This window comes from Mustela nivalis (assembly GCF_964662115.1).
Source record: "Mustela nivalis genome assembly, chromosome: 10".
Taxonomy (NCBI): Eukaryota; Metazoa; Chordata; class Mammalia; order Carnivora; family Mustelidae; genus Mustela; species Mustela nivalis.
The window spans coordinates 102,998,618-103,014,387 of NC_139029.1; the positions used below are offsets into that span (position 1 = coordinate 102,998,618).

A 15,770-nucleotide genomic window follows, 5' to 3' on the forward strand; every position below is an offset into this window, starting at 1 on the left:
AGCATGATCCATTAAAAAAATGGATGAATTGGACTCCTTAAAGCATTTGCTCCTTAAAAGACATCATTAAGAAAATGGAAAACCAAAGTCTAGGGAAAAATATTTGGAAGTCATATACTGTTAAATTCCATATCCAGAACTTAAAAAGAACTCTTTGAACTCAATAATAAGAGGACAAATAAATTAATTAAAAAGTAATTAGTAAAGGATTGAATAGTCACTTCACCAAAGAAGATATATGAATAGGTAATAAACACATGAGAAGATAGCATCATTGGTCATTGGGAAAATACAAATTAAAAGTACAATATGATACTGCTTTATGCCATTCAAATGGCTATACTCACAAAGACTGACAAAATCAAGTGTTGGCAAGAATGTGGAGAAACTGCATATATTGCAGTATGGCTACTCTGGAAACAATTTTGCAGTTAAACATATGCTTGCCATACGACCCATCAATTTTAGTCCTAGATACCTACCCAAGAGCAATAAAAACATATGTCCATACGGAGATTTGTATTCAAGTGTTTATAATAGTATTATTCACAATAGCCAAAAACTTGGAAACAGGTGAGTGAACTAAAAAGGAACAAGCTATAAGTACTTGTAACAACTTAGATGGACCTCAAATACTTTATGCTGAGTGACAAAAGACAACATGTTATATGATTTCATTAATATGAAATTTCTTGAGCAGGGAAAAATATAGATGTAAAAAGCAGATCAGTGGTTCCCTGGAGCTAGGGGTGGGAGTATGGACTGACTGCAGACTGACATGAGGGAACTTTTTGTGGTGATGGTTGCACAACTGTATGGATTCCATAAAAATCACTGAACCAAATACTTACAATGGTGAATTTTGTGATATGAAATACATATCTCAGTAAAACTATAATATATAATTTAATATAAGTACATATTTAACTAGCATATAGTATGCATATACTTTAACATTTTTACATCATTTCTATTTGTAGGTAGAAATTTAAGTATTTTTCCTCCAACTGAACTTCAAAGCCAGTTCAACTCTATCAAAATATCCAGCTAAGTAGAATGGTGCTATAAGCCTTGCAGTATAGTTTGTGGATACACACTTTAGGCTGGGTATTTTCAAACAGGATAACTAGTAAGGTATTTTGGAGAAATTTTAAGCGCCAACAACTTGGATAATATCCCACCTAAGTAACATTGGTGTTACATGAACTGGGAGAACTCTGGTTTGTAAGACTATTTTTGCTAGGGGTTTACAAGTGATGAAATATGTACTGATTCAGATCCCCCTCCACCAGTGTTGTTCTCTGTCCCTGCCTTTCAGCTGGAGCCAAGCAAACATGAAGGGCTTTAGGAGTTTTCCTCCTCAGACTTCAACTGTGGGTTGTGATAACTTATTTAACCTAACAGACAGTGGCCTTTGCATACATACATGCATACATACATACATAAACATAACCATTTATTCTTAAAAATGTATTAAGCAAATTTGTCAAATGTTGTATGATTCTTACCAGTAAAATGACAAAGGATAAAGCTGTTTTAGCAGGAAATATTTTTGGCAACTTTCCACATAACTAAAACAGAAATGGCTGCAGGTCTAGAGCAGTGCAATTTATTAAAGCTGGAAACTATTAGAAGCACAATAGAGAAAGATCACATAAATCTCTTCAGGCTATGAATTTGCTTTAGATATTTCATTAATATTGATTGTACAGATTTTTTTAATCTACTGAATGAGTTTCAGTGTACAGTAACTATGATAGTAATAGCAAAAAATTAGAACAGCATGTTTTCATGGGTTTTGACTTGTTCTTCATTACCTAGCTATGGCTTTGGTTCAAAATTTTTTTAGTCACCAGACAAGAAAAAAATTGTGCATCTTTCAGCAACTATAGAAATAGGTTCTTTTATAAGAGTAGAATATGTTTCATACCTTCTAAGTATTCATAGCATCCTGTTTCAGTCATTCTAGTGTCTCATATCCTTTATTATCCAACCATCAAAAGTTTTATAGAACTTATCTTTTTTTTTTTTAAGATTTTATTTATGTATTTGAGAGAGAGAGAGTGAGAGAGAGCATGAGAGGGGAGAAGGTCAGAGGAAGAAGCACACTTCCCATGGACCAGGGAACCTGAGGCGGGACTCGATCCCAGGACTCCAGGATCATGACCTGAGCCGAAGGCAGTTGCCCAACCAACTGGGCCACCCGGGTGCCTGAAGTTTTCCTTTTTTTTTTTTTTTTTTTTTAATTTGAGATAATTCACACGCCATAAAATTCACCCTTTTAAAAAGTACACAATTCCATGGTTTTTAGAATATTCATAAGTCTCTACAGTCATCACTATCTAATACTAGAACATTTTCATTGTCCCAGACTGAAACCCTTTACCTATTAATAGTCACTCCCCATTCTTTTCTTCCCTAATCTCTGGCATCCACTAATCATACTTTCTGTCTCTGTGGATTTGGAATCATAGAATATGTGGCCTTTTCTGTCTGACTTGTTTCAGTTAGGATAATGTGGCATTATCAATACTTCATTCCTTTTTATGGCTGAGTAATATTCCATTGTATGGATATACTGCATTTTATTTATTCATCCGTTGATGGACATTTGGGTTGGTCCCACTCACTCTTTGGCTATTTTGAATAATGTTGCAATGAATATTCATGTACACATTTTTGTGTGAACATGCAGTTTCACTTCTTGTCTATAAACCTAGGAGCAGAATTGTTGGATCATAAGGTAATTCCATGTCTAACTTTTTTTTTTAAGATTTTATTTATTTATTTGACAGTCAGAGATCACAAGCAGGCAGAAAGAGATCGGAGGAAGCAGGCTCCCTGCTGAGCAGAGCGCCCAATGTGGGGCTTGATCCCAGAACCCTGGGATCATGACCTGAGCCGAAGGCAGAGGCTTTAACCCACTGAACCACACAGGCACCCCTAAAAGATTTTACTTATTTGACAGAGATCACAAGTAGACAGAGGCAGGCCGGGGGCGGGGGGCGGTGGGAAGCAGGCTCCCTGCTGAGCAGAGAGCCTGATTCATGGCTTGGTCCCAGGACTCTGAGACCATGACCTGAGCCGAAGGCAGAGGCTTAACCCACTCAGCCACCAGGTGCCCCCACCCCCCCGCCAATGTTTAACTTTTTGAGAGACTTCCAAACTGTTTTCCAAAATGGCTGTGCTGTTATTTGTGAGGGTTTCAACTTCTGTACACCCATGACAACACTTGTTATTGTTTGTCTTTTCATTATAGTTATTCTAGTAGTTGTGAACAGTGTCTTGTGATTTTGGTTTGCATTTCCTTAATGACTAATGATGTCAAACATCTATCTTTTAATGTGCTTTTGGCCATTTGTATAACTTCTTTTGATAAATGCTTATTCAAATTCTTTGAACACTTTTAAATTTGTCTTTTTATCATAGAAGGTATTTTTTTTTAAAGATTTATTTATTTATTTATTTATTTGACAGACAGAGGTCTCAAGTAGGCAGAGAGGCAGGCAGAGACAGAGAGAGGGAAGCAGGCTCCCTGCTGAGCAGAGACCCCCCCCCCCCCCCCCCCCGCCGATGCGGGGCTCGATCCCAGGACTCTGGGATCACGACTTGAGCCAAAGACAGAGGCTTTAACCCACTGAGCCACCCAGGCACCCCTCAAAGAAGGTATTCTTTAACATTATTCTAAGCTATTTATACTCTTGATTAATATGGTCCAAAACCACTGTGAATCTCCATAGTTGAAAATACCACTATAATATAACTTCACCCCTGAAATGTAAACATGAGGATAGAGCATGAACCTTGCTTAGATGTGAATGCTGAAGAGTCAGGATTATTCTTTACATAACTAATTTCAACTAAATTCAAACTAATTTGAATTAGTTAATATCCTGAAGACAATTTATTTGAGTCTGGCAAGAGAAGCTCTTGAGGGAATAAAGTAGAACATTTAAAAACAAAATAACAGCTTGAGAATATGGTATCTGTAGCTTTTAAAAATTATTATTTATTTTACCGCGCCCCCCCAAAAAGCTGTTTTGAGTTGCCAAGAAACCAGATCATGCCTGGAGGTTTCTTTAAAGTATAAGAGGGATTTTAAAAATAAATTGATACAGAAAGGGAAAAATCCATTCTGATTGATCAAGGAATTGAAGCATGTGGGATGTTCTGAGTCCCATCCACTAACAGAAGATACCAGCTCTTTAGCATCAAGCATACGTTTAATTGGCCAAACTACCTATATTATAGTAGCATATATGAAGGATAAAAGAGGGAAACACGCACTTGATTGAGACTTAGTGGCATGGCAGGAATCAAAGGAGAAATGGGAAGTGGTGTTGAAGTCTCTGACCCAAACTTAGGGCACAGAAAGGCACTTTGCCTTTCTGTTGTATTACACTGTGGCCTAGGTGGAAGAATGGATATATAAAATGCTTATCTCTTGAGTTACTGCTCTGTAGGGTGATGTGGAAAGGAGTTTTCCTGTGGCAGATGCCCTCTCTAGTCTCCCTTCCTTTTCTTTTCAATATAAGATCACTTTCACTTTGCTCCTGAGGCTGCCATGAGTATTATGTTCTCTTTTAATTTTTTCATACGGCATTTCTGTTTACTTTCTGGGAACAGTCTTTAGTCTCCCCACTTAATACACATCCATGTGGACTCTTTGCATTCAGCCTGCCTGTCCAATCTCATAGAATGTGCACTGAGAAAACTAATTGCAGAGATAAATTGGTTCTTGATGTGCATGACTGATCAAGAGCAAAGTACCTTAATTTCAGATGCCTTCAGAGAGCTTTTTCTTTAACCTCTCCTTTTAAGAGGAAGATTATAAAGTATTATCATTACTTCAGGTCAGAATTATATTGCTTTTGGTCAAAAGCTGTTGTAAGATTTACAAAGTAATAGAAACAAGCAATCTAAAGATAAATTATGAAGATCAAAGCGATTCAAAATTAAAGTGAATCTGAGTGTAAGCGTAGGTATGGCTTTAGAGTAAAAAAGACCTCAGACCATACATTATTTGTCTTTTTTTAACTATAACTTCTAAAAGAGCTTCAATTTTTTTCTTAATTTTTAGGGAAAAGACTTGAGTAGTCATTTGAGTATGTTGTCCATAGTTGGATACAAATTGTTCCAACAATTTCAGTTCTGTTCCAAATATAACAGTAGAATGATTTGGAGGAAATACAGAAGGAAGGACCTATAGCATATAGTAGGTACCAACCTTGGTTTATATCTTCAACTATATTTTATTTGCTGATAATTTCCAAACCTGTATGTTTTAACTGGCTTCCTCCCTTGTCTATAGACTTATATTTTTATCTACTCATGGGAATTTTACCTGGGTATCTGTTAGGTACCTCAGTCCCTTCAATGTGTCTCAAACTGAAATTTTTTATTAATTAATTAAGTAATTTTTATTTGTTTGACAGAGGGAGACACAGCAAGAGAGGGAACACCAACAGGGAGAGTAGGAGAGGGAGAAGCAAGCTTCCCACTGGGCAGGGAGCCTGAAGCGGGGCTTGATCCCTGGACCCTGAGATCATGACCTGAGCTGAAAGCAGATGCCCAACAACTGAGCAATCCAGGTGCCCCTCAAACTGAATATTTTAAAAATATTTTATTTATTTATTTGAGAGAGAGAGACAAGCAGGCAGAGGAGCAGAGGGAGAGAGACAAGCAGATCCGCTGTTGAGCACAGAGCCCATTAGGGGGCTCAGTCTCATGACCCTGAGATCATGACCTGAACCAGGATCAAGAGTCAGATGCTTAACCAACTGAGCCACCCAGGTGCCCCTCAAACTGAATTTTTAAAATCTTATTTTTAAGTGTCTTCCCCAATTTACCTGTCCTTCCTTATTTGTGTACTTTGATTTATGGCTTTGTTAACATCTTCTCATCATTAATCTTTACTTCTGCCCTTCCTAGACTGCTAGCTCATAACCTTTGAATTGTCTTTCGGATCTAGCCATCTACTGCCTCCCCTCTGTTACTGACCCAGTATATGCCCTCACCACCTGCTCTTTAAAAAATTCTCATTATCATTGTAAAAGTAATGAATGCTTCTTAAAAAAAGAAATCAAAACCTTCAGAAGTTTATAAAATAAAAAATCCAATTCTTTCTCTCCCAATTCTACTTCTCTCACACAACCACTGTGTCTGTTTGGTTTGTATTATTGCCAGACACTTTCTGTGCATTTCTAAACATATAGGTAAAGATGTGGAAATAATCTCAAATACTTTCCATCTTTTGCTTGGATAATTAAAGCATCTTTCTCAGTAGTCTCCCTGCCTAATTCCATCTCCACACTGGCCATTAACAGAGTTGTCTACCTAAATAGCAAAGTTACTCTGCTTAAAGAGCTCTCCTTGTTCCCTATCACCTATCCGATCCGGACCAACCCCTTAGTATTGCATATATAGAAACCCTTCACAGTCTGGGCCTGGCATCTGTCTCCAACCTTACTCCTTGCCACTTCTGCTTTGTTCGTTATCTCATTATTCCCTGGATTGGTCATGCCTCATCATGTCTCCCTACCTTTGCACATATGCCTACTCTCTTCTCTACATGGCAAGTTTCTACGCATTCTTCAGGATCCTGCTCATCTGTTGCCTGTTCTGCTGAGGTGTCTTTATGTCTTTACCATTTTTCCCAAAGCAGAGATAATGGCTTTCTTCTCCATTCCTCCAATGCCTTAATCATATCTTAGGTTTGGTTTGGTTTGGTTTTTGGTCTGTTTATATGTCTCTTCCTTAGTTCCCTAAAAAAGCAGAACTCTTGCTTTACATATCATTTTGTGTCTGCAACTCTGCTTGCACAGAACAGGCATTTAGTAAATGTTTGGTAAACAGACATGTCTGTACTTTAGACTTATTTTACTATAAAGACCTAAGTAAACAAAGTAAAATTTTAGATCCCATCACTTTTTGGAATTTTGAAGCCATTTTGCTTAATTTATGAGTTTTTCTTAATGTTATTATTTTTGGCCTTTTAAGAATGGTAGTACAATTTTGGCATGGCCTTATTTCTTATAAAATAACTCAGCCTTTAATGGAATACTATGTAACAACTAAAAATAATGAGCTAGATCTCCATAGAAATAAGAAGAGATGACCCCCATGGGAGTAAAAGTAGAAGGCATCAGGGCTTGGATTCACACGTGTCACGTCAAATGAGCTGAAAACAAGGATACCCCCCAGAAATGGGAGCCACTGCCGGTAGACCCCACTAACTGTGGACTAAAACTAAGACTCAAAAGGGTTTCATAACCTGGTCAATTTTAACCCTGTTCCTACTCAGCAGCAGCCAGGAGACACCTCATCAGACTAAAACAGCTCAATAGGAAATCAGAAAAACAGCAGATGAAACAACACTCAAGGTTAACGACACCTCAGGTCAGCCTGTTTTCATCTTCAAGAACTGTCTGAAGAGTCAAAAAATTGACTAATCTCCAAAGAAAAGGGGGGAATGTTAGGGTCAATTTAATGTTAAAACCTGTTTAACTATTGGGGCCTGCTTAGCCAGAGCAACTCCATATTGCCTAGGTAGCCATATTGTTGTTTACATCCACAGACTTCATTCCGGGAATAAATGCCCCTGTAGTTCCTGGTATGGTTCTGGGTATTGATTCTGGGAGTAAACGCCTTAACAATAGAAGTCACGTACCTTGGGTCTGTGGTTATGCCCTATAAAACCAGCCTGTGAGATGGGGAGGGGGTCGCTCTCTTTGGAGGCAGCCCTGGCCGGTCAGTCTGACTTCTGATGCTTGGCATAGAATAAACCTCTACATAACTTTCGGAAAAAAAAAAAAATAAGAAGAAGAGATGTACAAGATATATTGTGAAGTAAAACGTGAGTTACATAAAAGTTTGATCCAATTTTTAAGGATCTTATGTGTAAAGAAATCAAGACAAATATAAGTTAGATTATCCTTTTTTCTTTATTTTTTATTCTCCCAACTTTTTATTAAAACATTTATTTATTTTATTTTAGAGAGAGAGCGAGAGCACGAGAGCATGAGCAGGGGTAGGGGCAGAGGGAGTGATAGACCCTAAAGCAGACTCCAAGCTGAGTGTCGAGTCCAAGGTGGGGTTGCTCAGTCTCGCAAACCTGAGATCATGACCAGAGCTGAAACCAAGAGTCAGATGCTCAACTGACTGACCCACGTAGGTGCTCTTATTCTCCAATCTTTTAATATAGTATTTCTACTGTATAATTCTGCACTGTTTAAATTTTTGTACATTAAGCATGTACTTTCAGAAGCAGAAAAAAAAAACAACAAACCAACCACTCTTTAGTTTTCAACCTTTCGTATTCTTATTCACAAAAAAAGTCTAGATAGCAGAAGTTTGTTTTGTTTTGTTTTTAGTTTGCCCAGAGAGTTAAAAAAATATCCTTAAGTAAAAACTGAAATATAAACATGAGTCTGAAGATGTTTTAGCTATATATATCAGGTCAGGTCCGTTAGGAAGTGTTTAAGTGTCTACTGTGTGAGTGTAACGTGCCAGGTGCTGTAGTAGAATTTGAAGGATGTGGTTTCTCTTGTGTAGTAACTTAGAGCTTATGCTGAGTAGAAGAAATTCCTGAGTAGCAGTTTGTGAAGGAGATAAAATAAGTTATGGTCATATAATTACCTATTTTAAAGATATTTTCTCTAAATTGAAAAATTTCCCTTATATTTTGAGGATGAATCTTTACTTCAGTGTTTTATTAGGAACTGAAACATAAGAATTATTTTGTTGTAAAGTCAGATTAGAAAGGACATTTGCTTGTATGTAAGACATGATGAAAAAATAAGCATAAGAAAGATTTTTTTTAGTGATTAAATGGCAAACATTTTAAAATATAAACCCGTGAAGTCAGTTCCTAATAAAGATGCCATGTGTTTGACTACTATCTGAATTGTCACTCAGATCATTAAACAGTGAAAATACAGATTTATAGTTGCTGTACAAAAAGGATTTTCTTGACATACTTAGTTGATATTTTCTCTAAGTTTGACTGAATAATTGTTAACTGAGTATCTTTGGCTTACCATTTGCTACCAAGGTAGGTTTGGTTTAAAGTTTCAGGATTCTAAAACTCATTGAAAATCGTTTGGGATATTTTGTCTCCTCTACCTGTAGAATGAAGCAGAATTTTAATAGAAAGGACTTGGTTTATGTATTTAAACAGTTTTCTTCTGAAAATGAGATACTCTTTTTATGATGGAGATTGCATTGTGATTGCAGCTTTTTTCTTTTTCTTTTTCTTTCTTTCTTTTTTTTCTTCCTACTGAAGAAGCTCTTAGTGCACTTGCTAAGAACATAAGGAGTCATGTCAGAGGTCAGCTATTTGAGTCCATTTTCCCACAGTTGCCTGGTGCGAGTGATCTTTTACTGTGTTTTAAAAAAATGGGCAAGGATTAAAGAGGATTAGAAAGAATATTACCCTCCCGAACATAGGCCCAAGGCACTAAGGGGAGAGAACCCAACCAGGCAGCAAATGGGCTTTGCTTGACCAGGACACAACCTTTGCTGCATTCCTTTAAGAAACTGAATGGGAAATGTTAAGTCCCCAAACTGGATTAGTAAATAATCTCATAGCTTGTGACATCTGCTAAAATAAATTGATGAGTAGACTGCATTCTTACTTTTTGAGGAGAGAGCCAGAGACATCAAGATTAACTATTCTTTTTTTTTTTTTCCCCAGCTTTATTGAGGTATAAGAGTAAGAGTAATTAAAGATGAGCGTTAAACTCAGTGAGTGCTGGAAAGGCACATTTCATAAAAAAGAAAAAATTATTTTAGCTCTATTAATACAGTGCGTACATATATATTGACTAATAAACTAAAGTTCAATTTTGAAACCACTACACCCTTTTGTTTCTTCCTGCTTATAGCAGTTTTACAAAGTGTCAGAAATTTCAGCTCAAATTTATGTCCTTTTTCTCCTTAGTTTGTGTAACCTGAGGAACTTAGAATTTAAAGTTTGAGAATAGATAATTTATAACATTTCTTAGGAGTGTTTCTCTTTCTATCTTTTATAATGGAAGTTAATGTGGTTTGGACCTTATGACACATAATTTGGTATCAAATTATGTAGAACCCAAGAGGTTGTTTCAGACCAGTCTAGTAGGGGAAAGGTACTCTGGTCTTAGTCTTTGGAGGAAGTATTTAGCTAACTAAACATTTTTTGAAAAGTTTTAAGTTGGCCACTTTAATAGTGAAGATGATGTACAAGTGGTTAATTTTGCATCTTTCTTCATGTAATTAGTACATTTAATTAGACTGCTTTTGTTGTGGATTATAATATTAAGACAAGTATTTTCTTTAAGAATTTAAGATATGATTTAATTTCATATGTGAATAAGAACTGATGGGCTATAACTTCTTTAACAGGCACACTCACTAATTCCTTAAATGTATCTTACTCTAAGCTTTCTTAACTTGTTTAAGTTGGCCTGTACTCTAGCTTGCTGTGTCTCCCCAACCTGCCGCCCAATCTGTTCACCTACGTTTTACACATCATTTTATATCAATTCGAATCCCAAATTCCATCAAGTGATGTATTCTTAACTCCTAAATCATAATTAATACCTCTTAAATGTATAGTTACCATATGACCCAGCACTTCCATTCCTAGGTATATATCCAAGAGAAATGAAAACATATGTTCACATAAAAACGTGTGCATTAATGTTTATCGCAGCATTATCCATAATAGCCAAAAGATGAAAACAACCAAATGTTCATCAAATAATGAATGGATAAATAAATATGGTATATTCATATAATGGAATATTATTCAGCCACAAAAAGGAATGAGGTACTGGTATATGATATAACATGGATGTACCTTGAAAACATTATGCAGAGCGGAGGAAACTGGTTAAAATAGACTATATATTATGTGATTCTCTTTGTATGAAATAGCCAGAAGAAGCAAATTTATAGAGATGCAAAGTGGATTAGTGGTTGCTTAGGGGGAATGGGGATTAGAAGGTAATAAAGGAGGAGGGTGGGATTCTTTTTGTGGTGATGAAAATGTTCTAAAATTGACTGTGGTAATGGTTGTACATATCTGTGAATATATTTAAAAACCATTGAGTTGTACACTTTTTTTGAGTTGTAGACTTAATTGGGTGTATTGTAAAATATGAATTATATCTCAATAAAGCCATTATTAAAAAGCTAAAAAAAAAGTATCTTCTATCCAAATTCTTACATACACTGTTTATACCTCTAATAAAGCACTCAGCAGGGTCTTTTTTTTTTTTTTTTAAGATTTTTATTTATTTATTTGACAGAGAGAGGTTACAAGTAGGCAGAGAGGCAGGCAGAGAGAGAGAGGAGGAAGCAGGCTCCCTGCTGAGCAGAGAGCCCGATGCGGGACTTGATCCCAGGACCCTGAGATCATGACCTGAGCGGAAGGCAGCGGCTTAACCCACTGAGCCACCCAGGCGCCCCGCAGAGTCTTTTTATAATTATTAACTTAAGAAATCTGTCTTTCTCATTATATTAGGACACTCCAGAGAATCTAGTGTTTCCTAACATAGTGCTTTGCTCTCAGTAGATATTAGTTTAATTGAACATATTCACAATTAAGTTCCTCCATTTATAAAATGAGAACGAGAGAAAAAAGAATTGAATGTCACCACAAAATATTGTTGCAAAATTGTATTTTATGTTTTTTATACTGAATTCTCTTTTGGAAAAATGCATATTTATTCTCACATTATTTCCTCAGCATGAGTTTCCATTACATATTTACCAAGATCATAAATAAGCCATTTATCCCTTATTTTTGACTTAAGGAATATTCCAATCTTTGAAATTGGCATATAGAAGCATTTTATATACATGTTATCAGTGTGAACCTCTTGTCATCTCAACAAGCTTAATGTTTGTTTTTTAAAGCAAATTGACATTATAAAATTTGAATCTACATTTTTGTGGGTATTTAAACTTAACATTGTTTAATTTTTCATTTTTCTGTGTGTTATCTTTCTAGTACTTACTAGAGATGAAAAGTCTAATTTTACCTCCAGAACACATTCTGAAACGGGGTGATAGTGAAGCAATCGCCTATGCTTTCTTCCATCTTCAGCACTGGAAGAGAATAGAAGGTGCTCTTAATCTCTTACAGTGTACGTGGGAAGGCAGTAAGTATTCTTTTCCAAATGTACTACTAATCTCTCAGGCTATTCATTACATTCCCAAACAGCCTTTTTAAATGAGATCGTCTGAGTTTCCCTACGTATTGTTTTTCAGATTGCTTTCAAAGTGAACCCAGAGGTATTTTGGTTTATTGGTAGGAGAAATACTTAATACACTTATATTGATGCCACATTTAGGAAGAGCAAAATGAGAAACTGTTACAGTATCTGCCATATGTTCATTTAAATTACATATTTGTGGGGCGCCTGGGTGGCTCAGTGGTTTGGGCTGCTGCCTTCGGCTCGGGTCATGATCTCAGGGTCCTGGGATCGAGCCCCGCATCGGGCTCTCTGCTCCGCAGGAAGCCTGCTTCCCTCTCTCTCTCTCTCTCTGCCTGCCTCTCTGCCTACTTGTGATCTCTGTCTGTCAAATAAATAAATTTAAAAATAAATAAATAAATAAATAAATTACATATTTGTAAGGGAAAAAAATGAAAACTTACATTCCTTGATTTATAGGCTTTTTAATATGGTTGTACAAAAATATTGTAATATTTTTTAAACTGGACTTTTGTTTTATTTTCTGATTTTACATCTTGAAACTATTTTCTTCACAACTAGTGTCAACTCTTGTTTTTTTTTTAAATCTATTTTTTTATTGTGGTAAAATACACATAGCATAAAAGTTAGTATTTTAACCATTTTATTTATTTTTAAAATTATATTTTAAAAATATATAAAAATATATATTTTAAATATTTTATTTTATTTTTTTTTAAAGATTTTATTTATTTATTTGACAGAGAGAGATCACAAGTAGGCAGAGAAGCAGGCAGAGAGAGAGGAAGGGAAGCAGGCCCCCTGCTGAGCAGAGAGCCCGATGCGGGACTCGATCCCAGGACCCTGAGATCATGACCTGAGCCGAAGGCAGCGGCTTAACCCACTGAGCCACCCAGGCGCCCCTCAAATATTTTATTTTTAAGTAATCTCCACACCCAACATGGGGCTCAAACTCACAATCCTGAGATCAAATTGCATACTCCGCCAACTGGGTCAGCCAGGCACCCCCATTTTAACAGTTTGAAAATGTACATTGTGTATATTCACATTGTTGTGCAACCATCACCATCATCTATCCCTAGATCTTTTTCATCATCCCAGTCTGAAAATTCTGTACCTATTAGACAGTAACTCCCCATTTTTTCCCTCCTCTCCAGCCCCTGGTAACCATTCCGCTTTCTGTTTCTGACTGGGTATATTCTATAGTGGAATCCTATAATGAGTGTTTGCCATATTAAATCAGGCTTACTTCACTAGCATAATGTGGCAGCACATATCAGAAAATCATTCATGTTTAGGGCTGAATAATATTCCACTGTATGTATATACGTACTTTGTTTATCCATCCATATGTCAGTGGACATTTGGGTTATTACCACCTTTTGGTTATTATGAATAATGCTGATATGAATATGGGTATTACAAGTATTTGTTCGAGTTCCTGCTTTCAGTTCTTTGGGGTATATACCTAGAAGTGGAACCAGTAGCTTATATAATTCTGTGTTTAATTTTCTGAGGAACTGTCTTACTATTTTCTGTGGCAGCTATACCATTTTATATTACACCAGCAATGCACAAAGGTTTCTCTTTCTTTGTTTCCTTGGCAACATTTGTTCTTTTTTTTTTTTTAATAATAGCTGTACTAATGGGTGTGAAGTGGTATTTCATTATGGGCTTGATTTGCATTTTCCTAATAATTAGTGTTGTTGAAAAATTTTTTATGTCCTAACTGGCCATTTGTGTATCTTCTTTGGAGAACTAGATTGTTTTTCAACTAACTACCAGATCCCTTATTTGTAACTTCCTAAAATCACTTAGAAAATGAAAAAGCTTAATCAAAATATTTTGTCAGTTGAATTCTTATAATGATTGTCTTGAAAAGTACACTCCTGCTATCAATAAAAATTCAAAAATAAATTCAATACTCATTAACTAGAATTGGTTATCCCCCTAAGTTCCCAAACTTTGTACTGAGGTACCTTGGGGCATTGTAGCAAATTCACAAGCGTGCCATGGGATATTTAAAAATTTCAGTGGAAACACAGCAGTACTCAACATCTGTCAAGCATCATTCAAACTGTTAGCTCTGCATAGGTTAAGGTTTCACCATTAGGTGGCTCTCCATTCTCTATTTCTTTTGATGTCATAGCTTTGCAAAGCTAGGTTTTTCTTAATTGCTGTGGTTAAAAGAAGTACCACACAAAAAAATTAATGTGGAACAGGAAATGAGGATGGCAGTGCCTAATCTGATTCAAAGGTTTTAAAAGTTATGTGGTGCCCAAGAGGTCCATACATGCCATTAGTAAGAAAATGTAATTGTTTAAAAATGAAATCATAAGAGGCACCTGGCTAGTTCAGTCGGTAGAGCATACCGCTCTTGATCTTGGGGTTGTAGGTTCAAGCCCCATACTGAGTGTAGAGATTACTTTAAAAAAATAAAATCCTTTAAAAAATGAAATAATTGTTTTCCCCTTCATTTTATGTATATATATATATATATATATATATATATATATATATTTCCCTTTAATTTATATGTATATGTATATATATATACACACACACATATTATATATTTTTTCCATTAATAAATATATGTATATTGGACCCACTAGTAAAGGGAACTGCTAGGTATTTCTTTCAGCCTAGGAACGTCATAAACAGAGACCTGAAGGGTACTATGTATCCTTGAAGCAAGAGAATTTGGGAACTTCTGCATTAACTGCTTGCTAAGGGTCAGGCACTATGCTTGCCGCTGACAATACGCAGATTAATGAAACTGGGACTGCTAAAACTAAGGAGTGGAATGTCTGGGTAATTAGACTTCCTTTTGCTTTTTCTCTACTAGTCTATAAGCTCCTCAAAGCTAGGTCCTCTACCTCATTGATCCTGTATGTATCTTCAGTGCCTGATGTTCTGCCTTGCACATAGGAGGTTTTCAGTAAATATGGAACTTACATTATATTTGATAAATAATCTTCTTTATGAATGATTTCCTAGTGTTACCACTGATTTGTTCTGTGACTTTGGACAACTTCCTACTTTTTATTGTGGCAGAACAAAATTCATGTTTTGACAGAAGTTTATAGAGCTAAGCACTAAAGGAAAAACAGAAACCTTATCACAATTTTTATGAATACTCAGCTAGTTGAGTAGGTAACAAAGATTCCTTCTTGAAGAAGTCTGAAAGAACTGATGATAATCATCTGGGTTGGGTAAACTCATTTTGTAAAGAGCCAGATGGTAAGTATTTAGTCTCTGTGGCTATAGCTGCGGTTATAACTACCCAACTCTTGTAGCATGAAAGCAGCATTACATAATATATAAATGAACAAGCAGGATTGTTGTGGTGGGTTTTTTTTAGACTTATTTATTTATTAGAGAGAGAGAGACATCACAAGTAGGCAGAGAGAGAGGAGGAAGCAGGCTCCCCGCTGAGCAGAGAGCCCAATGCAGGGCTCGATCCCAGGATTCCAAGATCATGACCTGAGCTGAAGGCAGAGGCTTAACCCTCTGAGCCACCCAGGCACCCCTGAACAAGCAGTTTTAACATCTGTATTCTAATAAAAT

The 15,770-nt window shown here is 36.2% G+C and overlaps 1 protein-coding gene across 7 annotated transcripts in view; it reads left to right on the forward strand.

Annotated features, from left to right (window-relative positions):
- Nucleotides 1–15,770, forward strand: part of ST7L (suppression of tumorigenicity 7 like) — a gene marked incomplete at its 5' end in the record, with an annotated part of 120,071 nt that overhangs the window by 37,011 nt on the left and 67,290 nt on the right. For all 7 annotated transcript variants that reach the window (XM_082685068.1, XM_082685069.1, XM_082685070.1 and 4 more), the window contains one exon: nucleotides 11,996–12,146. In XM_082685068.1, the coding sequence (XP_082541194.1) occupies nucleotides 11,996–12,146 (151 nt within the window). The remainder of the gene's footprint in view (nucleotides 1–11,995; nucleotides 12,147–15,770) is intronic.